At 45.1% G+C, this 27,808-nt stretch overlaps 1 protein-coding gene across 1 annotated transcript in view; it reads right to left on the bottom strand.

The window, feature by feature from the left end:
* The window catches only part of NSF (N-ethylmaleimide sensitive factor, vesicle fusing ATPase), a 166,113-nt gene that overhangs the window by 21,341 nt on the left and 116,964 nt on the right, over positions 1-27,808 (bottom strand). The window contains exons 16-17 of the mRNA XM_026658664.1: positions 21,330-21,396; positions 19,690-19,769 (exon numbers count right to left, since the gene is read on the bottom strand). Of these exons, the coding sequence (XP_026514449.1) occupies positions 19,690-19,769; positions 21,330-21,396 (147 nt within the window). The remainder of the gene's footprint in view (positions 1-19,689; positions 19,770-21,329; positions 21,397-27,808) is intronic.

Raw genomic sequence — 27,808 nt, forward strand, 5'->3', positions numbered from 1 at the left:
TCCCAATACTTCTGTTAGTCTTAAAGGTGCCACAGGACCCTCTGTTGCTATTTACTTTATGTTATTCATAATGCACAACTGGGTCACCTATATTACACGGCACTGTTTCTGCCTCGTGACTGGATAAACTTTTTTTTTTTTTTAAACAAACAGGAAGAGGGAAATCCCATATTTTTAGGTGGCTGCATGATTCTATGCACCAATCCACATGCACAGGAGCATATGTAAGCCTCTCAGTCCAGGAACATTCTTGTTAAGAAAAAAAATCACTTATATGAACGTTCATGGAAAACTACTCGGTCGTTAGGCCAGCAGTGACACAGCTAGTAGGTATGCAAACAATATTGCCAAACACAGGTCTATACAACCACTTACTTCGGTATAACTTATGTTGCTCAGGCCACGTCTACACTACCCGCCGGATCGGCGGGTAGTAATTGATCTATCGGGGATCGATTTATCGCGTCTCATCTAGACGCGATAAATCGATCCCCGAATCGACGCCCGTACTCCACCTCAGCAGGAGGAGTAAGCGGAGTCGACGGGGGAGCCGCGGTGGTCGACTTGCTGCCATGAGGACGGCCAGGTAAGTCGAACTAAGATACTTCGACTTCAGCTACGCGAATAGCGTAGCTGAAGTTGCGTATCTTAGATCGATCCCCCCCCAGTGTAGACCAGCCCTCAGGAGTGTGAATAAGCCACACCCCTGAGTGACATAAGTTACATTGACCTAAGCACCAGTATGGACAGTGCTATGTCGGTGGGAGAGCTTCTCCTGTTGACATGGCTACCGCATGGTGGATTTATTATGCAGACAGGAGAGCGCTCTCCCATTGGCACAGGGCATCTTCGAGAGATGTAGAGCTTCTACTGTAGGATCTAGGATCTCTTTCTCTAAAGTATTCACCCACCTCTAGTCATCAGGTTAAACAAAGCCTGATATTTAGAAGCTACTTACAAGGCATCAACATGAATGAAAGAGGCAAGGATATTCATTTGTGGGTAGGCTGGAACTGGAGCAAGAGAAGAAAAAAAGGCATCTTCTTCACTTACTGTGACATTGGGATAACAAGGAGTATCAGGGAGGGTCAGGAGAACAATCATGGTTTTTAGTAGCTATGTACCTGCAGACTCAAAGATCAGGGGAGAGAAAAACTGGAAACCTGTACGGAGTGTGAACAACTCTGAAAAACCCTTGAGAGAATCTGCAGTTCCCAGGAGAACTAAAATGCTGGAAATTAGTGAGAAAGCTGAAGAGAGCAGGATGGTACAATGTATTGAATTAATCTGCAAGCTTTAGAAACATGGGGCTGGATTTCAGACACGATGAGCAACCACATCTCCCACTAGCTTCCACTGCAGTTGGGGGTGCTCATCACATCTAAGAAACCAGCCTATAGTGTGTACTACACATGGAGGAAAGTTGGTCATAAAGACTTAAGAATAGCAAAGCCTTTATGCTTAATTCTTTATGACTAATCTCCCAATATGTATCATAATTTCTATTATTTCAGACATGGCTGTTGTATACATTTCTGTATTTATTGTATCCCTTTGCATATTTCTCACCCTCTTCTCTCTCCATTTAATCTTTAAAACAGGAAAAACAAGACATGGCATAATATGAGAGCCAGAAATCACCAGATCTAGCTCACCAATGCAACCAAGGATATTAGGGTACCGAACACAAAGACGACTATTTAAACAGACACCAATTAATGGTGTGAACTTGTCAAAAGAATAACTTCTTGGTGAAGTAGCGTACTGGGATCCAGGACTCATTCCAATGCCCCATGCAGCTACAAGGATAAACACACACTTTGATGTGACAACATAATAATGTTAAGTTTCAACTTTCCCCTCAGGAGTGAGACAATAGGAGGATGCTGCTGAAATTTTCATCCTTCCTCTGCCCACATTTTCTCTTTTTTCATCATTGCTGCTTGTGTCACAGCAAACATTTAGAGGCTGTAAGCTCTTTGGCCCTGAAATGCCCCAAAACTCCTTTGGGTAATCTCCTCACCACTAATAAAACAGCTATTGTGAACTTCTTGCTTTCAAATGGTTCAAACCAAAAAATCTTTATTGCAACTTTTTCTCTTGCTTCATAAACTAGAGTTGCCAGTGGGTATAGCAATGTAAACTGGGAATAAGGACTCCGGGGCTCAATTCTGGGCTCTGCTGCCAATTCCCTGCGTAACCTTGGACAAGCACTTCACTTCTTGATGCCTTAGTTTATAAAATGGGGAACCCCAGCTGCACAGGAGGATTAAGTTTGTGCAGGTTTTTCATCTTCTCTGTTGAAGAGATGAAAACAATGGTCATCTGAACACAAATCTGTGCTGAAGAGAGAGGACTTTCACATCCATGTGAAGAGGCTACTCACTCTGTGCAGTTACTATAGTTTTTCGAGATTTGTCCCCCTAGGAGTACTCCATTTCAGGTATGCATTAGCCTCTCAATCCCTTGATTGAAGGTTTTCTATTAGCGGTGTCTGTTCGGCCAACACATTTGTTCTCTACAACCTTGTGCTGCACACCAAGGGTACAGAGGGATGCCTGGGTGAACCACCCTCAGTTCCTTCTCTATCCAAACATCCAACAAAGAACAGTCTGAGAAGAGGGGAAGGAGGGAGGGTAGTGGAGCACCCACAGTGACACACATCTCAAAGAACTATAGTTATTGCACAGAGCATGTAACCTCCTTTTCTTCTTCAAGTAGTGTCACTATGGGTGTTCCACTTGAGGTAGCTTCCAAGCAATATCCTCAAGGGGAGGAGGGAGCTTCGGAAATGAGTCCAGAACTGAAGACAGCCCCACAGCCAATTAAGGCATAGTGTTTAGAAAGTATGCCCTGAGGCTCAGGGAGTGGCTCCACATATCTCAGACGCTTGGTTTTTGCACAAAGCCGTGGATGTTGCTTGTGATCTGATAGAATGTGCTATTATCCTTTTGGGGAGTGCAGGGGGTAGAGCAGACGCTGCATCATATCAAGTGACAACACCCCCAGAGATCCACCTTGAGATTGGGATCTGGGCAGAGATTGTGGACCCCTTGGATCTATCTGCAATGGAGCCAACAATCTAGGTGATTTCTGAAATTGCTTGGTCCTATCTAGATAAAAGGATAACGCCTAATAGAGAATCATAGACCCATAGGGTTAGACAGGACCACAAGGGTTGTCTAGTCTAACCCCCTGCCAAGATGCAGGATTTGTTGGGTCTAATCCATCCAAGACAGATGGCTCCAGCCTCCTTCTGAAAACCTTCAGGGAAGGATCTTCCACAACCTCCACAGGCAGTCCGCTCCACTGTCCTACTGTTCTTACAGTGAGGAAATTTTTCTTGAGATTTAATCTAAATCTGCGCTGCTGGAGTGTGAACCCACTGCCTCTTGTCCTGCCTTCTGTGGCAAGAGAGAACAACTTTTCTCCATCTTTTTAGGGCAGCCTTTCAAGAATTTGAAGACTGCTATCATGTCCCCCCCTAAATCTTCTCTTTTCCAAACTAAACATACTCAGTTCCTTCAGCCTTTGCCCATATGGCTTGCGTTCCATCCCTTTGATCACCTTTATAACTCGCATCTGGATCCTTTCCGGTTTCTCTGCATCCTTTTTATGCAGTGGTGAACAAAATTGGACACAGTACTCAGCCAAGGCCTAGTCAGCGCCGACTAGAGTGGTACTATCACCTCCCGTGACCTGCATGCTATGCCTATGTTAATGCAACCCAATATTGTTTTTGCTTTTTTTGCAACAGCTTTGCATTGATGACTCATGTTAAGGTTGTGATCCACCACAACTCCCAAATCCTTCTCAGCTGGCTGTTGCTAAACCAGTTATCCTCCATTCTGTATTCATGCATTTGGTTTTTCTTCCCTAAGTATAGCACCTTACATTTGTCTTTGTTGAATTTCATTTTGTTTTCTATAGTACAGTTCTCCAATTTATAAAGATCCCTCTGAATCTTACCTCTGTCCTCCAAAGTGCTGGCAATGCTCTCCGCCCCGCGCGCCCCCCCCCCCTCCCAGCTTTGTGTTATCTGCAACTTTGGTCAGTATGCTCTCTATTCCTACATCCAGGTCAATAATAAAGATATTAAACAGCACCAGACACAGAACAGATCCCTGTGGAACCCCACTTGAGATTCCCTCCGATCTGAAATCATTCCATTAACAGTTACTTTTTGTTTGCAGTTGTTTAACCAATTATGTATCCACTTCATGGTAGTTCCATCAAGCCTGCATTTCTCCAGCTTACCTATCAGAATGTCATGTGGGACTGTGTCAAAAGCCTTGCTGAAGTCCAGGTATATCATGTTCACTGCATTCCCCCATCCACCAAACCAGTTACCCTGTCAGAGAAGGAAATCAAGCTGGTTTGACAGGATTTGTTCTTGGCAAATCCACGCTGGCTGCTAGTGATCACCCCTTCATCCTCCAGGTATTCGCAAATGGAATGTTTTATACATTGCTTTAGTAGCTTCCCAGGTATCAAGGTCAGGCTGACTGGTCTACGGTTCCCCAGCTCCTCCTTTCCCCCCCTTTTAAAGATGGGTACGTTAGCCCTTCTCCAGTCTTCCGGGACTTCTCCTGTCATCAGTGAGTTTGCAAACATTACTGCCAGGTGCTCCAAGATTTCTTCAGCTAATTTATTCACTATCCTGGAGTGAACAGCATCCGGCTCACTGGTTTGAATGCATTCAAATTGGTCAGAAGATCTCTGACGTGTTCTGAACTTATCCTGATCTGCATCCCTTCCCCTTTAACATCTAAGCATGGAAGGAGGTCTCCCACTGAGATTAATATGATTTTGGGGAAAACATCGGTAGATGAATGGACAAGTCAAGATGAAAATCAGGCAACACTTTAAGGTAAGAATTTAGGGTCTTGTCGTAAAGAGATCTTGTCTTTGAAAAATACCATAAATGGGGGTTCTGCCTTAAGACCCCAATTTCCCCAACCCTGCAGGCCAACATGGTCCCAAGTTGGCGTAGAGTCCTTAACCTGCGGGGAGAGGTTTCCCAAACCCTTAATAAATCTTGAAGACATAGGATGAGAAAATATGGAAAATCCTTCTCGTAAAGGATGAAATGTAGATCTTGCGGCCAGGTGAACTTTAATCAAGCTAACTGATAACCCTCATTTCTTTAAATCCAACAGATAATCCAGGATAGTTGAGAGCAAGGTGTATTCAGGCACATGTTGGAGGCAGTGACACCAGTGGTTGAATCTTTTCCATTTCTGTAGGTAAGTAATTCAACTTGACTCCCACCTACTGTGTAGTAATACTTGCTGTACCTCTGTCAAGCAGGTAGATTCTAATCCTATGAACCAGCCACGCTTAGAGGAGGACCACCCCTAGGATGGGATGAAGCACATGACCTGCATCCTGGAAGAGGAGATGAGGGATGATCAAAAGCTTGAATGCTGGTTGAACACACAGGTGAAGCAGGAAAGGATACCCAACTTGTCTCTGCCAGGTTGGTGCTACAAGGATAACCCTGGCCTTATCTCGTCTAATCTTGTTCATCACTCTTAGTATTAGCAGTGTTGGAGGGAATGCATAGAATAGGCCCTTTGTCCAGGAGATGAGAAAGGCGACTCCCCAAAAGCAGTGACTTAGGCTCCCACTTGAGCAGAATAGAGGACACTTCTTGTCGCTGAACAGGTCCGCCTCTAGAAGTCCCCATTTTTGGATTATTCCTTTAAGAATTTGAGACTCCAACTCCCATTTGTAGCTCTGGGAGAAGTGCCTGCTGAGTATATCGGCTGTTACATTCTGGACTCCAGGAAGGTAAACAGCTGAGATTTGAACCTGATGGGCTACACACCAGTACCATAACTATAGCTTTGGCACACAGGGGCGGGGGAGGGAGGGCAGATCTTGCTCCTCCCTGTTTGTTGAGATAGAACATGCAAGCCACATTGTCCATCATGATCCTGATTGATTTGCTCCTGATGAGGGGAAGGAACTGAAGGCAGGCGTTCCTGACTGCCCTGACTTCCCACAGGTTGATTTACAGACTGGTTTCCCGAGATCACCATCTGCCTTGAGTTGCGAAGGCAATGAGATGTGTTCCCCAACCCAACAGCAAAGAATCTCTGGTCACAGTTATTGCTGGAGCTGGGCGAGTGAAAGGGATACCCAAGCAGACACTGAGTTGATTTTTCCACCAGTCTAGGGAGTTCATCACCCGGAGGGGAACCATGACCCGTTTGTCCAAGCTGTCTCTGGTTGGTTAATAGGTCTTTCTGAGCCAGTCCTGGAAGTAATGGAGGTGTCGTCTTGTATACTTGGTCAAGAAGGTGAGCTGTAAACAGTTCCTTATTGTAGTTCAGGGACTTCTTTGAATTGTCCCGATGAGATATGATAAATTTATGAATCTATCTGTGGGAAGGTAGGTCCTGGCTGCCAACAAATCCAAGTATTCTTTGTACAGGAGCTAACATGGATTTTTTTTTTAAACATTAAACTGGAAACCTAATTCTGGGAAGGGAAAAAGGGCTGTCATAGAATCATAGAATATCAGGGTTGGAAGGGATCTCAGGAGCTCATCTAGTCCAACCCCCTGCTCAAAGCAGGACCAATCCCCAGACAGATTTTTGCCCCTGATCCCTAAATGGCCCCCTCAAGGATTGAACTCACAACCCTGGGTTTAGCAGGCCAATGCTCAAACCACTGAGCTATCCCTGCTCCCCTGTCTGGAAGGAAGTCAGTACTCCTTTGTAAGATCGGCTCCTGAGTAGCCAGTTGTTGAGGTATGGGAAGGCTAAAATCACTTCTTGCTGAAGGTAAGCAGCTACCTACTTCTAGGACTTTTGAGAACACGCTTGTGGCCGAAGGGAAGTAATTTGGTATTGAAAATGTTACTGGACCATGGTAAAATGTAGGTATTGCCTATGTACGGGATGTATCACTATATGAAAATAGCTGTTCCAGCGGTTGAGGGCCAAAAACCAATCTGCGTCTAAAGCAGGTATTACAGCTGCCAGAGTCACTATCCTGAACTTCTGAGGCTTTACGAATTTGTTCAGTCGTCTTAGATCGGCCTCCACACTCAGTCCTTCTTTGACACAAGGATACACTTTGAGTAAAATCCTTTCCCCTTGTGAGGAGGTGGGACTGGCTCTACTGCTCCTAAATGAAGGAGAAAGTGAACTTCTTCCCTCAGTATTGTTTGTTCGAGAGGTCCCTGAAGAGGGACAGGAAAGAGGAGTGGGAGGAACGTAAAGTAGATGGTGTAATCCAATGATATGACTTCTATGATCCACTTGTCATTGCAAGGTGAGGCCAAGCATGTTGAAAATGAGAAAGGTGATCTCCAAAGGTGGAGAGGTGGGCAAATGGTTGTGCTTGTGAACTAGAGGTGAGGAAGGAATCAAACCCTGAACCAAACAAAATTGTTATTTTGATGATGACTGGGTACTCGCTGAAGGAGGGTGAGTAGCTCTCTTGCTCTGGAATTTCTGTCTCTTCCTAGTGGGTTCGGTGGGGATCTATGAAATCCAGAGAACTGGCCAGGAGGCACTCTGGGCAGTATGACACCCACTAAACCTCCGTTTGTTCGTAGGAATGTACATATCTAGAGATCTTAACATGGCCACAGAGTCCTTCAATGTGTGCATGGACTCATCCGTGGTCTCCAAGCAGAGGTTTCGACCCTCAAACGGAAGGTTCTCAACAGTCTAACTTCTCAAAAGTCTAACTTCTTTTGGTCTTTGTTCTGTGGGGTAGACCTATAGTAATGCTATTTACTCCACTCCTTTACAGCATCCACCGCTAGGGAATTAGGCAAGGGGTGGAGAAACAAAATTTCTGAATCCTTGAGGGGGACATAATATTTCTTATCCACCTGTTTACAAGTTGGCAGGATAGTGGCAGGCATTTGTCACAGTGTCTTTGCTGGATCCAGGAGCACCTCGTGAATGGGTAGAACAACCTGGATGGGTGTTGCCAATTGTAGAATCCCAAGCAGCTTGTGTTTTGAGTCTTTGACCTCTTCAAGAGGTATCTGAAGGGTGTCAGCAACCCTCTTCACAAGGTCCCGGAATTGCCGAAAATCATTGGCCATAGATTGTTGTGGAGGTATGACTGCCTTATCTGGAGATGAGAATGAAACCGGAGTTTGAGGAGTGGCCTCCTTATCTGTCCTAGACTCCTGTTCTTCAAAGATCTCCTTGTGCTAGAGGACTGGTTAGGGGGACTGTGCAACCTTATCGTCTCTATGTGACAGAGCCGGAGCTCTGGCAAATTGCTGTCAATACGCAGCCTCAGGGTCATAGAATCATAGAATATCAGGGTTGGAAGAGACCTCAGGAGGTCATCTAGTCCAGCCCCCTTGCTCAAAGCAGGACCAATCCCCAATTTTTGCCCCAGATCCCTAAATGGCCCCCTCAAGGATTGAGCTCACAACCCTGGGTTTAGGGGGCCAATGCTCAAACCACTGAGCTATCCCTCCCCCCCACTGGGGTCCACTGGGTGGGGGGGGCATACAGGAGAGGGGGGGAAGCACCCAGGTTGATCCCAGCACCCCTGGCGTGAAAAAGGATCTTTCTCAAAGTACGGGTTCCCATACGGATAGGAGGAGACCCCTGCAGTGATATGGAAGGGACTGAATGTCTCCTCCCTCCTCCTCAATGTTCTCAAATAGGGAGGGGGGCACCAGTGGAAAAGGATGGAGAGTCTTGTGGTATCAGGAAGCACTGGTAATCTGGAGACTGGGGTCTCGGTACTGAGAGTTGTTCGGTACCCATAAGTAGTGAAAACTCCGGCTCATCTAAGACTGACAAGTCCCTGGAGTACCACAATTCCTGGGGTACCAAGTGGGTCAGTACTAACACAATAGCTGAGGTAGACGGTGCTATCAATTTAGTGTGTGTCAATGCAGGGACTGAGGGCATCTGGCACTTTGATTTGCCCAGTACCAAGCATGCCGAGTGGGAAGGTACTGATGATAAGTCTGTGCTAGAGGGTGCCATTCTGGAGAAATGCATATCCTTGGGCTCCCTATTCCTCTCAGACAGTACCGGGGGGCCAGTTGGAGCCGTGCTTCTCTGTAGTGCTCCAGGAGTTCCCGGTATCGGAGGAGGAATCCTTCATTTCTGCGGTGCCAAGCCAAGAGATCAAGGTTTCCGATACCACAGACTTAGCGGGAGATCAGGATCTTTTATGAGCTGGTTTCTTTTGGTGGGAAACTGATCTCCTCTTCTTTGGAGCCTTCCCTGAGTCTTCCACAGCCTTCCCCTTCTTAGGGGAGATCTGTGTCAAGGTCAAAGGGCACTGGATCTGTCTGGAGACAGATGTACGGGGCGGGTCTCTCCTGAGCTAACTCAGAGGCTGGTCAAAGGGAGCATGCCATCATCAGAAATCTCAATTTCATCTCCTGGCTCTTCCATGCTCTAGATTTGAGAGCCAGGCAGAAGTTACACTTCTGGGAGAGGAGGGACTCTCCCAAGCAATGGAAGCATTTAGAGTGGCCGTCGCTAGCCAGGACAGCCTCTTGACAAGAGAGGCAGCGGTTTGAAGCGTGGCGAGCCAGGCAGGCCCACCCAGGCTCTCTGGAGAAGGGAAGGGAGAGGAAACAAATTCAATCCTTTCACTACTTAACTAGCTAACTCTATAACAACTAACACTAAACTGCTAACACTAATTCTAAGAAAGCTGAACGATAGCAGCTGAGGCACACACAAGGCAAACACTCTAGGGTTCTGTCTCACGCTGGGGCAGTTGGGAAGGAACTGAGGGTGGTTTGCCAGCGCAGCCCTATATACCCTCACTGCATGGCATGAGGTTATATAGAGCACATGCATGGACTGAACAGCCACTGCTAATGGAAAATCTCCAATCGAGGGCTCAGGAGGCACATACGCATCTGAAGTGGAGCACCTTAGGGTTGCCAGGTTTCTGGTTTTCAACTGGAACGCCCAGTCGAAAAGGGACCCTGGCGGCTCCGGTCAGCAGTTAAAAGTCCGGTCAATGGCACAGCAGGGCTAAGGCAGGCTCCCTGGCTGCCGTTGCTCCATGTGGCTCCCAGAAGCAGTGGCCTGTCCCCCCTCTAGCTCCTAGGCACAGGGGCTGCCAGGGGGCTCCACACGCTGCCCCTGCCCCAAGCGCCAGCTCCGCAGATCCCATAGGCTGGGAACCACGGCCAATGGGAGCTGCAGGGGCAGCGCCTATGGATGGGGCAGTGCACAGAGCCACCTGGCCATACCTCTGCATAGGAACAGGAGGGGGGGAAACATGTGTTGCTTCTGGGAGCTGCCTGAGGTAAGCATCTCCCGTAACTTGCACACCCTCCCGCACCCCAACCCCCTGCCCCAGCCCTGATCCCCCTCCTGCACCCTGAACCCTTCAGTCCCAGCCCAGAGAATCCTCCTGCACCCTGGACTCCTCATTTCTGGCCCCACCCTAGAGCCCACACCCCCAGCAGGAGCCCTCACCCCCCCCGTACCCCAACCCCCTGAGCCAGCCTGGTGAAAATGAGCAAGTAAGGGAGGGTGGGATGGAGTGAGCAGGGGCGGGGCCTCAGAAGGGGCAGGGCAGGGCAAGAGTGTTGAGTTTTGTGCTAGTAGAAAGTTGGCAACCCTAGAGCACCCATAGGGGGACACTACTCAAAGAAGAAGTTATTTTCCACTGCTAGCCATTTTCCTTCACTAATTTTCATACTTTAACAGATTAGGTTGCTACACAGATTGATGAAAGATTGGGAAATACACAAACTTGTAACTAACTGAGGAGTTAAGTTTTGCTTTTAGCCTTGTTACTCAAGACTAAGACCGTACAAGGAAATTCATGGCCCAGGGCAAGCTCAGGTCTCAACTTGTAAGATGTGACCTTCAAAAACGCACAAAAAGCATTATCAGGCAATTACACTGTTCTTGTATGTTTGTATGTTAATTACCATCAACTTCTCAAGAAGTATCCCTAGCAGGAGCTATCACATCTTTGGATAGGTTATCTAGTAAGACATATTGGGCAATATAATGCAGAAGAGTAGCCAGCAGCCCATGAATCTACGAAAAAGCCTAAAATAAAATGCCAGTTTTTAAAAGTAAAAAATAAATAAATACTGCTTCATGACAGATGACGTTCACCTGATAATGACATACAGTTACTAGCAATAAAGTCACAGTATGGAAACATGCTGAGAATAGTATGCAGTAATAGCATGTCGACATATGAAAACGCACTACACTATTTTGCTGCTCCCTGATCCTCTCCTACACTGGCCAAAACCCACTAAAATCTTAGTATGCTGTGTTGCTATTCATATTATTTTATTTATTGTATCATTTTTCTAGAGAGCTCAGAGAGGAATTGTTTTACACATTTAAATAAATAAAGTCTGAACATTAGACCATACGGACTGAAAAATGGCAACAGTCCAATGGGGTGTTAATATGAAGTGAGATTGAATCCTCACTCCTGTTTGCAAAAAAGCAGCACAGGTGGAAGAATTAAAGCAAGAAAGATAAGCCACCAGTCAGGTGTTGATCCTTCATCTAAAGCACTTGTTTATAGGCCAAAAAGAATAAAAGAAACTAAGCAATGTCTAAGCCTTTTGCTACACAAAAGACAAGACTAACCCAATAATCCTTACCCCACCCCTTTTGTGACTCTCAGTTCGAACAAAACAGATTTTTAACAAAGGCTTGGAAGCTGTACAATGCCATTAATTCTAAAAAGGACATTTTAAAAAACCCCAATGAACCACAGAAAGTGATATTCAAATGACGCAGAGAGCCAACACTGCCCCAAGATGGCAAATTCACAGTTAAGGCAGAAAGTGTGCCTCAAGTCATTCAAGCAAGTCCAGCCGTATACAGCCATGAAAACCTACCCAGCGTTCAAAACCTGCGACACTTGGGACATCACTTTGATTTGGGCTACGGACAGAATCTAAGCCTTCACGCTGACTTTCCTTGAGTTTTTGGGTCTTAGCTATTAGAACACTGTGTCTCGTGGACGTGGGGAGGAGAAGTACCATTTCTGAATGCCAACATACAGCTCTCAAAAAATGTTTAGGGTCAATTCACCAATATCACTGTTTAAAGCAAATACCAAGTCCTTGCTATTAGAATTCTGGAACCAATAGGAATCCTGGTAATGAATAAAGCTGCCCATTTTGCTGAAAATATCATATTTTAATCCACTGATAAGATCTTACAGAAAGATTTTTATTCATCGATCTAAAAGCACTTTAAAGGTATCATCCCCATTTTAAAGTTGAGAAAACTGAGGAACACAGGAAATCAACGGCAGAGGTGGAAATAGAATACAGGCATCCTGACAACCAGTTCTGTGCTCCGACCTCCTGGACTACACTGTCTCAAGGGCTACAAAGCAAAATCCATGTAACATTACACTACTGAAGCCACACAAAATTTCAACAACAAAAAATGTTTTCATTGAAATGTGAAGCAGAAGATTTCAGCTTTTCATAAAGGGGGGGGGAATCAATTTTGGTGGCCAAAATCTGAAACATTTCTTAACGATTTTTTTTCCAGTTTTGGGTTTCTGACAAAACAAATTTGAGGAAAGCCAATTTTCCATTAGAAAGGAGTTAAGGAGAAAACGGAGTAAGACTGGCAGAGGCTGGTGAAGACACCACCCACACTGACTGGCCCGAAGCTGGATTCGTACTAGGGAGAGAAAAGAGAGCTTAAAGACAAACCCTGCCTGGAGCTCTCACGCTCAGTGGTCTGGGGCCACTGCTTTTTTCAGCCTAACCAAATATCTAAGGAAGGATTTTCCAAATAAATCATGCAACTACACAGACAACTCCACTCCACTGGTTTCTGCCCTGCAGCATATCACCAAGCTCACTTTTAAGCAGTCACCAGAAAGTCGAAGCTAAGGTCCCACCCTGGTCAGACCCTGAGAGGAGCGGAGCACTCAGCTCCCACTGACTGCAGTGTTAGTCACCCAGGGAACTCCCAAGATTCACACGCTGCCCACTTAGGGAATACTGAATTCAGATTCTCACACTGTCCAGTGAAAAAACTCACAAGCAACCCATCTGCTGGCCCCAGACAGTGTCACATCTCCTGTTCTGGAGACAGGCACCTGACAGCAAGGGAACAAGATATTCACTATGGCAGAAATTAGTCTCTAGGACTTTGTTTTAAACTCACACTCTGTAAAGGCAGCTAATCAACATAAAACAAGAGGTCTCTAAGAAAAAAATCTTCCACAATCAATAATTTAAACAGAAGTTATATTAGTAGAATTCACTTGCATTTCAGACGTTTCACCCACTCTGTTCAGCACATTATTGTCTAAGTTTAGCGGTGAGGAGTGCTTCACTCTGTGTATTGCTTGTGAAGCGCATTTGACAATGAAGACCCAAACAGCAGCCAATCCATATTGACGGAGGCTAATCACACATGACAGTTTTATAGTCACATGCTGGAGCTGAGATTCTATCCATCTTCATCTTACTTTAATACAGAGGTGGTGTACGTCAACGGAGTCTGACTTGATCTTGAAGCACTTGGCAGACGAAGCCCCACAGCCACTCTGTAAGGCAGGTCAGTATCATTATCCCCATATTCAGTGGAGAATATTGAAGCACGGAAAGTCTACGGCCAACATTTTCACAAGTGGCCCCGTTTTCACTGCCCAATCTGAGAAACCTAGGGACCAGCTGCCACAGGTTCTGAGCAACGGCAAATTCCTAGGAAAGTCAAGAGAAGCTGCAGGTGCTTAGCACCTGAAAGAAAAGAAGTTCCAAGTTGGTCACCTAAAACATTATCCCCCACTGACCAGCAGCGGTGGTTTAACCAGCACAGTACATCCCACACAATGGTGAGACACGGATGGTTTTGCTTCAGAGCCATCCTTTATGAGGCTGGGAGTAAAAAACCTTGACCATTGATTTACTGAATGACCATGGGCATGTCTCTTAGCCTGTCTGAGCCTCAGATGCTTGATCTGTATATTGGAGTTAATACTTACTCAAATTTAAAAAGTAAGTGCTAATTATTTTAAACAGAGTTATTTCCCCCTCTTCTGAAGCAATCTAGATTTTTCAGTGTTCAACACTATTCAAATGACTTCAATGCACAGACAGGATTCTATATAAACTATCTGGGAACTCTGCTACACACAAGATTATTCAGATCCCCAAGAGAGCAAACTGGGCTCCAAGCAACTACCAAATCCAGCAAATCTGATCATTCCATGATAAAGGAGTAGGTAAGGGCCTGACTGAGAAGCTGCAGCTACATTACAGCTGGGCAATGACAGAACACAGAGGGAGAGAATAAAGCTATTCCATAAGTTTCCATGTTTGATAGAGACTATTCACTTGTCCTTGGTTCCTTATAGCTTTTTAACAGGCCTTGTGGGTGACTGGAATCCTTCCCTAAGTGATGGGTTTGTGGTGGTGGTTTTTTCCCCCAAACAATAGGCTAGATTCTGCTCTCAGTTGCGCAGATGTAAATCCAGAATAACTGTTGACTAAAATGAAGTTACTCCCAGTTTACACCAGTGTACAGGAAAGCGGGATTTGGTTCTATTACTTTTTAAACCTACTGTCCCACACGCACATGTCCAGCAACGCTGGGACATCATTATTCTGCATGTGGAACTATACCAGACAAGGAGCATGTTCCCCTCCCCCTCCAGCCTTCACAAATCTGCAGAAGCCTGCCAAGTCCCAGAAAAGGAGGAGGGGGCCTCAGGGAGCATAGGAAGGGCATTCGCAAGGGTGTCCGAGAGCATCTTGCTAAGCCGGACATTTCACAACACTGAACAAATTGTACGTCCAGCTTAGTTAGGGGATGCTGCAATGGTCTTTCACTCCCCGAGCTGATTGTTAGCTTTTCATAGGAACCAGCAGGGAAGCACATGTGAAATCTCTGTGGTGTTGGTGAGCGTCCCCATGCCTTGTGTGACTCTGCATGTAGATGAAGCAGCTTCTTAGGCTTTCAGAGCTGCTGCTGCTTAGTTCTCAGAGAAGTCCTTTTCTCCAGCTTGGCTCCCTGCTGCGACAGCCCTTTTCAATCTTTCTATTTCTCCCCCCCCACCCCCATCTCTTCTGCTGCAGAACACAGGGAAATCTGATTGAAATAAAGATCCAGGAGAACATGTTTTATTTTCTTCTCTTCAATCCATTTTAGAAAAGCTTTTTAATTGGTTTAAAAAGATGCTAAACAAAACGCAATGTTTTTCCGTCTACTTGAACTGGTAATAGATACCACTTTTTAAGCATTGCTCAAAGAAACTCTGAATCGTGGAGTGCAACAAGGAATTTAAAGCAAACTCAGAGTGGTTTTCTATGGTTTTCTAAAGTCTCATAGATTTCGTTTGCGATTTTTTTTTAAATAGCAAACAAGCCAGAAATCCCAACTCCCAGGGGCTGCTATTTGACTAGCATTTTTAGTCCTGCACGGGAAGCGTAAAGACTACGACAGCCTCAATGGGGAGACGGGGAATCTGGGAGGCAGCTTCCATAAGCCAATTTAACACAGAGCCATGCATCTTGATGCATGATAATACAGTGGCCCAGAAATGCCCCTCTTACACACTCATTTTGCCCGTGGGTAGTTGTGGGAAGCTGGTTGCAGATTAAGTCTCTGTTCTGTGAGTGACAGGACAACACTGTGTGAATGTGTAACCTATGGAGTTACACCAGGAGTACGTGTTCAGCTGTCTCCCACTCACCCCATCTTCGTGGTTCCTATAAGTCTAGACCCCTGTCAGACAAACGATACTGTGCACACTGCAGGGCACGCTGACAACAAAAATAAAGCCAAAAGGCCTGTTTGACAGCAACGTGAGAGATGACGGTTGCCTCTTCTGCTATTCAGTGGCAACTCTCACGAATGCTTTGGATATGCTTGGTAAGGGTCAGGGTATTTTTATTAGGAGTGAGTTTGAACTGAGGTGTCAATCCTGCAGAGACTTATGGGCTTGCTTAATTTTATGCATGTGGGACTTAAGCACATAAGTCTGTAGAATCATGACCAAAATCAGCAGCTAGTGCAGACTAATAACTCACCGTGGGAATGACTGATCACATAGTCTTGCCTGCCAGTAGTTCCCATTCCAAATCCCCACCTCTCCCTTCTGGTTTTTCAACCTCCATATGAAGACCTGTGACTCTCTCAAACCCCCTTGCCTCCCCAGATCAAAGCTAATATCATAGTCACCACCTTTCTGATGAAAGGAAACACCCTTTCCAAAAATTGCTCGTCCTTTTCCTGCCCCACTGTGGGTTTGAGATATAGAATCATAGAAGATTAGGGTTGGATGAGACCTCAGGAGGTCATCTAGTCCAACCCCCTGCTCAAAGCAGGACCAATCCCCAACTAAATCATCCCAGCCAGGGCTTTGTCAAGCCGGGCCTTAAAAAGCTCTAAGGAAGGAGATTCGACCACCTCCCTAGGGAACCCATTCCAGTGCTTCACCACCTTCCTAGTGAAATTGGATATTAGGAAAAACTATCTAGATCTTCTCCACTGCAACTTCAGAGCATTGCTCCTTGTTCTGTCATCTGCCATCACTGAGAACGGCCGAGCTCCATCCTCTTTGGAACCCCCCTTCAGGTAGTTGAAAGCAGCTATCAAATCTCCCCTCATTCTTCTCTTCTGCAGACTAAACAAGCCCAGTTCCCTCAGCCTCTCCTCATAAGTCATGTGCCCCAGCCCCCTGATCATTTTTGCTGCCCTCCAATGGACTCTCTCCAATTTGTCCCCATCCTTTCTGTAGTGGGGGGCCCAAAACTGGACACAATACTCCAGATGTGGCCTCACCAGTGCCGAATAAAGGGGAATAATCACTTCCCTCGATCTGCTGGCAATGCTCTTACTAATGCCGCCCAATATGACGTTAGCCTTCCTGGCAACAAAGGCACACTGCTGACTCATATCCAGCTTCTCGTCCACTGTAATCCCCAGGTCCTTTTCTGCAGAACTGCCGCTTAGCCAGTCAGTCCACAGCCTGTAGCGGTGCATGGGATTCTTTTGTCCTAAGTGCAGGACTCTGCACTTGTCCTTGTTGAACCTCATCAGATTCCTTTTGGCCCCATCCTCCAATTTGTCTAGGTCACTTTGGACCCTTTCCCTACCCTCCAGCGTATCTACCTCTCCCCTCAGCTTAGTGTCATCCGCGAACTTGCTGAGGGTGCAATCCATCCCATCATCCAGATCATTAATGAAGATGTTGAACAAAACTGGCCCCAGGATGAACCCCTGGAGCACTCTGCTTGATACCGGATGTCAACTAGACATTGAGCTGTTGATCACTACCCGTTGAGCCCGACGATCTAGCCAGCTTTCTATCTACATTATGGTCCATTCATCCAATCCCTACTACTTTAACTTGCTGGCAAGAATACTGTGGGAGACTGTATCAAAAGCTTTGATAGCTCTTTCTTAATGGAAAAATTCTCCACTCACAGTCACAGCAGTATGAAAAGCATATAAAAAAAATAGAAGCTTGCTATGGCGTCTCTCTACAATACTCACTATGCCTTCCAGTCTGAGAGGCATCTGAAATGTCACAGAGCACATATAAACTCACCAGATAACTCAGAGCCCTGCATCCCACTCCTATGAGACTGCAGGGATAATGAGATGCAAATAGGGGGAAAAAATGAGGAGTGGATACACCTATCCAAATCTGGTGCACTTTGTTAGGCTCCTTTCTCCAAGTGACCCTTTCAGTAAGGCTAGACACTAACTCCACACCAATATCTTTTGGTATGAGCTATTACCACCAATCGTTCCAAGGACAGTCTTGTGTTTGTTTTTAAGGAAGAGCACTAACGCCCCAGAGCCTGGCTTACATTATTTAAGAGATCTTTATAAATAGTATTTGAAGTTTCTTGCGAATATGGAAACACATTAGGCTCCCGAGGAGTGAATTGCACATGCCGATTCTTTTGATTTTTTTTAGGCTATGTTACTTTCACAACCAAGTTAGGAAGGGTGAAGGAAAGAGTGTAATATTTACTGCATCCTGAAAAGATCTTAAACACTAGGAAACTCAAAGATCGCTTCTTACAAGAAACCATGGCTTCTAACTGTGATAAAGCATGGAGTGCAAGGTATCTCCCTATGTAGTTCAAAACCAAGTTAGGAAATGCAAAGTTTAGTTTTATTCCAAACAATGTAAAACCATATTTTAAAACCCCCAAGAAATACTGGAACAAACTGAAATGGTTCATCTTATCTCTGCACTCTCAGCAATTCTGTTACTTAAATAACTGATTTCCTTAGCACTTTGCACATAGAGAAGAAAAGGTCCTTGCGCATAGCAGGTTGCCATCTAGAGAGAACACACAGTGAATGACGACAACAAGCCACGTGAGAAGGGAAAGAACAAGCAGGTCGAGTTAACTGATTTGTATTGTATACCTCTTGTTTTTCACTTTTTGTAAAATAGGTATGTTCTAAATTAATTGTTTTTCTTAGACACATTATTACAAATATTAGTGTCCACATGGCCGGGCATTTAAATAAGTCTAAGTAACTAGGCTTAGAAAAAAGGCTTTTTCTGGAGTAAATCCTATTTTATTATTCTTAGGAAGGCTACAGTTAAAGATGTTTACAGAGATGTTTGTAGGAGACCATTTAAGATCAGAGATTTTAAGTGCCCACTTCATCTTAAGTGGTCTCCTACAACATGTATTAATTCTGCATACATAATCTGTTCCAGCATGTATTTAGCTGTGACACTCTGCTTACCTTCTCCAGACTTGAAGAAAAGCTCTGTGAAGCTTGAAAGTTTGACCTTCCACCAAAAGAAGTTGGTCCAATAAAAGATATTATCTCACTCACTGTGAGTGCTTTGTACAGGACAAAGAGCTCTTTAGTAGAAGTCTTCTCTCTTGCAGTTTGCTGGTGCTACTAGCAGAAGCCCTGGAACTAAGGTACTGTACTCCAGTGAGAATTTTGTCACCCACTTCTATAATTACTACTTTATTTTCCAGCATGTGACAATGAGAATAGGCTACCAATTTATTCAGGATGTGTTGTTTGGTTCCTTTGCCACAGCCTTTCTTCAACTTCCCCTTATTCCACATTTCACAGGCTCATACAGTGGAACTCAAATGAATAGCCAGGAAGTGGTGCTAGAGACCCTCTCTCCTTGCCTCCCCTAAAGCAAACCAAGTTAAGTTGTCATTTGCAAGGTACCTAAACTTCACCATGTCAGCGAACATAAGTACAAAGGCCTTCCAAGCCCAGTTTTTAACTAAGAAGTCTACCCTCAGACTTTAAAAACATTCATTTTCACAGGTACCTGGGGATTTCAACTGAGGCAGACAAAATAAAAACCCATGCTCAACTGAAAACACTTACAAACACTGGAGGAAATTCATTTTTTTAAATTAGATAAGAGAAAGACAACTAGATCTGAGTTTGGGAAGATTCGAATTTACTGTTTGTTTCTCAGACAAATCAATGACCAGAGAATTTTAATCTTCACTCTGTAAACTTGCTGCGTATTCAGCATGCTGCCTTCTTACTTAAGCAATGTGCAGCTATCCAGGGCTGAATGTGTTGCTAAATAAACAACAATGAATCAGGATAAACTCAGTTAAAAACCTTTATTCAGCCAATAGCAGTTAGCCACTGCTACAATTAATTGTCTGTCAGCCAGGCGTGAAGACCTCTCCTGCAGGTTAGTTCTAGAAATGACAGTGCTCATGGAAACTCTCATCCTACCATACAACTTTCTTACCTGAGGAGGTGCCTTTTTTAGCAACACGAGAAGGGCCTGCAAAACCAAGTTGGAGAATCGTGGTCCAATAGGAACATAATCTGGAAGGGAAAAAACACTAATCAACATGATAATGTTGTACAGCAGGAATCAAACTTTTCTGGTTCACTTTTCAAATTCCATTGTGCTCCTCAAAGGAAAGCAGAGTGGTTTAAAGGGAAATCTTCACTCTCTGCCTTGCAGTCACAATGAAGCAACGGGAAAAAATACTGGATTTTGAATTCAGAGATCACACTGTTCCTATTTCCTTGTCACTTGTGAAGGCCTGCTGTACGGCTGCTTCTCAATAAGCCTCCCTAGAGAGCAGTAGCCTTTCCTTTCACTGCAGGACACCTCCGGTATTCTAGCTCTGAATATTTCCCCAACAGACGCTGCCTTATTGTAAGGTATGTGGGCTAAATAGAGAGGAAACCATTTTTCTTGGATGACCTAAATCTGTGCCCACAAAAGTGCATTAATAACCAGGGCTTTCAATATACAGTGCCTGTCTATTACCCCAGAAGTGTCTGTCTCTCCTTTTTTCTTTTTGGCATATCCATTAACAAAAACAAATACGGCAGAAATCCAACTCCAGGAACCCAAAAGCATGGGAAAAAAATCAATTAAATGCATCAGACCTGTAATACAGGTGACAACTCCCCCACAAACCATATTCCTGCACTTACAGTGCTTGAGTTATATGGTCACTCTACTGTTCTCTTAAGATTGTCTTGGTTTCTACAATGGAGACACCTTGGGGCAGCTGCCCCACTGCCTTGCCCCTTGTACAGCAAGTCCCAGTTGTGACGAGTGGGTGTAAAATGCTAGGAAGTCAGAATTCTGCACTTATTCAGAGTGACGGTACAGTAGAACCTCAGAGTTACAAACACCAGAGTTACAAACTGACCAGTCAATCACACACCTGATTTGGAACTGGAAGTACGCAATCAGGCAGCAGCCGAGACAAAAACAATAAAAAGAGCAAATACAGTACAGTACTATGCTAAATGTAAACTACTAAAAAAATAAAGGGGAAGTTTAAAAAAGATTTGACAAGGTAAGGAAACTGTTTCTCTGCTTGTTTCATTTAAATTAAGATGGTTAAAAGCAGCATTTTTCTTCTGCATAGTAAAGTTTCATTGTATTAAGTCAATGTTCAGTTGTAAACTTTTGAAAGAACCACCATAACGTTTTGTTCAGAGTTATGAACAACCTCCATTCCTGAGGTGTTTGTAACTCTGAGGTTCTAATGTAGTATTTTACACAGTTGTAAACGACTATTCAAAGGTGCAAGGCAGTGAAGAATCAGGCCCCTTTCTGACTTGTTAATTAAGCCTATAAATCTCATTTAGTTTAAAATGCTGCACATGGAGGCTGGAGCACCATGACCAACTCCAATACCTTAGAACAAGATGAAGCCAACACTGAGGTAGAAGACAAGAATATATTACTGCTGGAGTTCAGAAATGATACATGTTTAGTCCAACATGGAGGATCAATTCAAGGCTCTTGAATCATCATACTTAGATTAGACTCCATACACACTTACGGTTCCTGAATCATTTCTGGTTTGTAACATTACTTCGTCCGTTGCACGGTGCAACCAAAATTCTATGACTCACCTAGGAGCCTTTCAATGTCATCGACTACTACACAGCTGAGCTGGGACTTGTATGCGTCATCAAAGATCTAGGGAAAAAACAATTTATTATTGTCACAATCTCATCATAAGAGATCTCCAAGACCATCCAATTATATACAGGTGAACATGCCTCAAGTTCCTCGGACACATGGCCTTGTGTACTTTTGTGATGCTATGCATCAGACGGCACCTCAGACCATTTCAGGATGGCTGAGGTCAGTCTATCAACCAAACAGGCAGAGCATGAACGTGCAACTCAAAATCCCAGCACATAACTGGAAAAAGGGGGTTTTGAAACATTAAAAGGCCTATATGCTTGTCTGTCTTACCTAAAGCTTACACCATCTCCCCGACAGCTTAGGAAGGAGCTTGTCCTTCAGACCCATCCTGTCTCTGTATCTGTCTGTTTCCCCCAAAACAGCCCCCAACAGCTGCCTCCCGCTCTCTCCAGAATCCTCTTTTTCACTCGATAGCGTCGTTTTGATTTGTTAGTTCTCAGTCTGAGCAAAACAGCTCTATGAATTAGCGGGCATCTTCACAGCACAGGTATTGTTTCTTAACCGTCAGCACCGGTTACCCGGAGGTGTTTCATCTGAACCCCATTACCTGTTACCTTCCCTCGAACACCTTATGATTAAACTAACTCCCACACCGTAAACATTTCAGTAAATATTTCTCATGACCTGGTGACATGCAGTACTGATAAATTAATATGAATCAGTATTTCTAAATTATTACATATCTGCCCCATGTCCATCACAGCAAGAACTACGGTGATCTGCAGCACTTTGAGGTGGCAGCTTTATTGAAATGAAAAATGGAGGCTTTCATTGAAATAAGTATGAAAAAAATAGTTACCTACCTTTTTGTAACTGGTGTTCTGCGAGATGTGTTGCTCGTGTCCATTCCCTTCTAGGTGCGCGCGCCCACGTGCACAGTTGTCGGAGATTTTTGCCTTTGCAGTAGCCGTAGGTTTGGCTGTAGCACCCCTTTGAGTGCCGCGCTCATGCGTTGGTATATTAGCCCTACACCCTCTCAGCTCCTTTTTGCTGACAGCTCTGACAGAGGGGTAGGAAGGCAGGTAATGGAATGGACATGAGCAACACATCTCGAAGAACAACAGTTATGAAAAAGTTGGTAACCGTTTTTTCTTCTTCAAGTGCTTGTTCATGTCGATTCCATTCTAGGTCGCTCACAAGCAGTATCCTTGGAGGTAAGCTCGGAGTTCAGCATGCAGCACTGCTCTATCAAGGCCAGCATCATCCTGGCAAAAAAATCTAAGGCAAAAGTCTCCGATGACTGTGCATGTGGGCACACACACACCTAGAATGGAATCGACACGAGCAAGCACTCGAAGAAGAAATGAATAATCCAACTGATGCTAAGGCTTATTTTATTTATTTTGACATTAAATTCAATTGATTTTCCATTGTTTCCTTGTAACGGTGCAGGCAGTGACTGAGCGCCCCATTGCAGCCCTATGTGGCCTTGCAGGTGGGCACTGCCTTACTTTCCCCAAGGGGAGCAGCACAAGACTCACTTTAACTGCCCAGGGCAAGGAGAGGCCAACATACTATTAATAAAATCCAACTTCCCATTTTAATCCGGTTTCACTCCAAGAATCATGTAACAGTTCATCAGGATCCAGGCTCAGGGTCTCTGAATCAGGTCAGGTGTGTCTCCAAGTGCCTGAGAGAGCAATGGCCACGCACTGCAGCCTGCATGGCTTCTACTCCTCTCTCTCTGTCTCCTGTTCCTGTTTATATGTAACTCAGCATCCAAAGCCAGACAGGGCCTTGTTGATTATCCCCAGGCTGCAGGCTTCAGTCTGACCCTTACACAGCGAGTACCCCCCCCCTTTTTTTTTGCACTCTTTTCACTTACCTCCCTCCCAGGCCCTGTCTACTGTCAGGTTCTGACTACATAGGCACTTCAATAGGACAAGTTTCTTAGTTGATTTCACTAGAGCTGCTGGCCAACCACTTCCCCTGCACCATTTCCTCCAAGCTGCAGAGCACCTCCTGCTTAGCAGCCCCAAGGAAGTCGAAGTCCATTAGCCATATTTTTGTCTTTGTCACCAAAGTATGTAGAGACCTGAAGTTGAGTTCCCCAATGTCTCATATAGCTCTTACATCAAACAAGTTCCTTGAACAGGTTGTAATTCAAGGTTAGTCCTTCCAGCCATATCGGAGACAATTAAGAGCACCAAGCTTGTCCCATTGATGAATGAACATAAGGCCACTCCCGGTGTCTTCAAGAGTAGCCTGGCAAGATACACCCTCAGGCACATTCTTCAGAGTTAAGATCATCCTCCATCCAACGTAACTTCCTGTCCGAGTTTCAAATTCCTACTGACCACAGCTCATCCCTGCAGCCTCCAAAAAATGTCTTGTGAGAGCCCATTTCTGATCCTCTTGCATTTTGTGCGAGATGGGTTCAGCAGAGGAAGAGGAGGTTATTTACCAGTAACCAGAAGTTCTTCAAGATGTGTTGTCCCTATTTGTATTCCAAACATGGGTGCGCATAAGTGCTGTGCACTGGAGCCAGAAGGTTTTGTAGCAGTGTCTGCTGACCCGCACGTGTCGTATGTTCCTCCTGTTCTTCGAGTGATGGTCCCTATATGTATTCCAAATGTAAGTGAGTAGCGAGCAGTGATCAGTGTGGAGGTGGGTGCAAGGATGTGAGAGTAAATGCAGTCTGTAGTATGGCATGGCCCATATCAGTGTCTGTGGCCACGCCTTGGGCAACAGCGTAGTGGGATGTGAATGTGTGTACTGAGCACCACGTTGCTGCCTGACAGCTGTCTTGCCATGAGACATCTCCCTGTAGTCTCTCTGTCCTTTCACTGCTTTCTCGTCTTTATGCCTTTACTCTTCCATTCCTAGAGCTGGGTGACTCTGATCCTCAGTCAGGAGGTGGACCTCACAGCCTCACCTCCTCTCCCTTTGCTGGAGCCATTTTCCTCTCTCTCTTCCATCTGCCTCAGCTCCTGGTCCATCTCCTCCTGGAACTGCTCCTAAGTACCCTGAAGATGCGACTCTAAGGCAACAAAATCTTATGCAGACTTGAGTGATCGGCTCTTTGGCTCAGAAGGCCTGTGACATTGTCCAGCTCACCCTGCAGTCTGGTGACTTGCATAGCCAGCTCCAGCTGCACACTCAAACTCAGTACATTTTACTTTCAGTTCTTGCATCTGGGCTTCCACCTTCTGGTGCTTGTGTTTAGAGTCCTCTTTGCTCTGCAGAAGAATCCTCACCCCAGTGGACAGTTCTGCACGCTCACTCTCCAGAGCCTGCTTTGTCATCTCAACGTGCACCATCAGTTGTTTGGTTCCTTCCAGCAGTTCTATCAGCTCCTTCACTGCTTGTATTTACACTGCTTCACTCCGCCTCCTCTCCTGGATTTGTGTCTGAGTCTTCGCCTCTGGTAATCTCCTTCAGTACCTACTGGCAAAGGGTTCGCTGGTATGTAATAGCGACTCCTGACAAACTCACTAATAGGTAACAATTAAAAAGTTGTATGCAGGTACTAAAATTACGTTTAGAATCTGTGTCCCAGGCAGGGTTGACGAGCAGCTTTTTCCTAGACAAAGGAATTTTGATTTACCTGTGCTGCAGGTTACGTTTTATACTTAACCTACGACACAGGTTAATCACGATTATACTTTCGTTTTATTTGTAGCCGTTTTCAATTTCTATGATCTTTGCTTAGTATCACTTAAATCTCTGTCTTTTATTAATAAAACTCTTTTTCTCGTTTTACTATAAGTTCATACCAGTGCAATATGTTAAAGTGTGGATCCTCCTCAGCTGAGCCAACAGGCTGGTGTGTATACTGTCTCTGGAGACAGCGAACCTGGCAATTTCTGTGAGTGTCCAGTGACAAGGGCTGGATACTGCAGAGAAATGCTCTTCCAGAGTTTGGGGATTAGGGCGTATCAAGTGTTACCTGCAAGGCAAAGAGGGCTAGCAGAGTCCTAGGAAGTTTGGTTGGCTAACACACTGAGGTGACATGGTGCTGTCACTCAGTTTAACACCAACAAATCTCTCTTTTGTTAAGGCAGAGGGTGTGACATTCTATACCTCGGGGGAGCACCCTGTAACCCCCATATTCCTCATTTACATAGAATTGTGATATTGCATGTAAAGCATTACATGTGAGGTATCACAGGAAAGGTTATGATCTGCTGAAACCCATCGTTCCATCTAAATATGTATATCAATGAATATGACGGTATGAGAATGTGTTGTATGGTTGTCACTAAAATATGCTGTGGGTTTGGGAAGCGCCCAGATACTAGCTCTCCGGAGACAATGACAAGGGAGGTAACCAACGCCCGGATGGGTGCTAAACAGACATCACCAGCCATTCTCCAGCAGAGAAATTACAATTCAGTGACTCACCTACATAAGGCCACACCAGGGGAATTGCTCAACCTTGCCTGGTGACTCAGCAATGCTACAAGCAACAAAGACGCTCAAAAGACTGAGGACTCCAACAGAGGGGACTGGCCCAGGTTTGAGGGACAAACCTGTATATTAAGGACTGCAATATCCAGTGGGGTGAGAAAAACTGCTTAATCTATTTATTGCTCAGTCTAATATGGTTGAGAGTTTAGACTGTGTGCTTATATTTTATTTTGGTAACTAACTGACTTTTTGCCTATCACTTAAAATCTTTCTTTTGTAGTCAGTAAATTTGTTTAACAGTTTATCTTTACCAGTGAGTTTGCCAGAAGTGTGTGGAGCAATGCAAGATGGTATATTCCTGAGGTACAAGGCTGGGATCTGGGGTGGATTTGGCTGGTGCCTTTCTCTGTGTGATTCGTATGTGGGTCAGGGAGCATTCATGCAATCTAGCTGGGTGGGGGACTCCACATGCGGTTGTGCTGAGTGATCACAGCACCTGGAGGGGTTTGCTGCTTGTCACTAGCAAAGCATAGTGAGAGACAGACTGGAGAGTTAAGCGGGTACAGCGGTCCCCCAGTTTTAGGCTGAACTCCGGGGATCCCAACACAGAGGGATAACAAGGGCACTCAGTTCTGGACACCCTGAGAAAACATCACATCCTCATCATCCAGGGTCTTCCTCAGAAAAATCAATTCCTGTTCCCAGTTTGACCAAAGATTCCATTGTGCAACAGTGGAGTCTCTAGTGTACCTTCTAGCTCCTTTTCCAGTGCCTCCGGTTCCTCCCTCACTCCTGCTTCTGGTTTTCCACTTTGTTTCTGGCTGCTCATTCCAACTCCAGGTCTCCTTGAAGTTTAGTGACCTGAGCTCATGGACTGCTTTCTGTGCCATGTTTTTCTGGGTTGCATCCTCTTCCACCTTAACCACGGCTGCTTATAGTTCCTCTTCCTTCTTGGCCAATTGTCTTATGAACTCTGTGATACGAGCCTGCAGCTTAGCACTCTGGGCACACAGATTAGTAGAGTCTTCCTTAAGTTTCCTGCACGTTATTTCTAATTCCGACCACTGCCCTTCTTTGTGATCCTGGGGCTCTTCCATCTCTTCCTTTGTGTTAGTGCTCTTGTTGTGTTCCTCTGTCCTCTCCCGAGTCATCATCTTTAGCCTTTCTAGTGCCTTAAATTGTTTCATGATGCACCTGTTGGCTCAGAGGGATTCTTGCAGCTGAGTGTCGAAGTTGTCCCCTGGTACCCTGGCGTCTCTTATTCACTCTGCCGCTGCTGAGCACTACGATATGGTCCCTCAGCAGCTTCATCTCCTGGATCTTCAACATCTAGATCTGGTCCCAGCTTGCAGAGCCATCTCTTGCTCCTGCTGCTGGCTCTGCAATTGGTCCTGCGCCTCAAAGAGACTGCACAGCTGCTGGCGATTCCCCCTCCCTAAGATTTAAAAGCATCTTGTTCCCTTATTGGTCCTCTGGGTCAGGTGTCAGCCAGGTTACCTGAGCTTCTTAACCCTTTACAGGTTAAAGGATTTTGGTGTCTCTGGCCAGAAGGGATTTTATAGTATTGTACACAGGAGGGTTGTTACCCTTCCCTTTATAGTTATAACACCATCCAAGACAGATGGCTCTCCCGCCAGTGAAGAAGGTTCCATAACCTCCGGAGACAGTCTGTCCTCCTGTTCTTACAGTGAAAAACTTATTCCTGAGATGCAATCTCTGTGACAAGAGAGAACAACTTTTCTCCATCTTTTTTACGGCAGCCTTTCAAGTATTTGAAGACCGCTATCATGTCCCCCGTTAATCTCCTCTTTTCCAAACTAAACATACCCAGTTCCATCAGCCTTTGGTCTGGTCATATTGCTGGTGTTCCATCTCTCTGATCATCTTTGTCACTCACCTCTGGATCCTTTCCAATTTCTCTACCTATACATTGTTGACCAAAATTGGACACAGTACTCCAGCTGAGGCCTAACCAGTGCCGAGTACAGTGGTACTTTCACCTCCCAGGACTTGCATGGTACACCTCTGTTAATGCAACCTAAAATTGCAT

The sequence above is a fragment of the Terrapene carolina genome, unplaced genomic scaffold, assembly GCF_002925995.2.
Source record: "Terrapene carolina triunguis isolate 2854851 unplaced genomic scaffold, T_m_triunguis-2.0 Scaffold495, whole genome shotgun sequence".
NCBI classification, from domain to species: domain Eukaryota; kingdom Metazoa; phylum Chordata; order Testudines; family Emydidae; genus Terrapene; species Terrapene triunguis.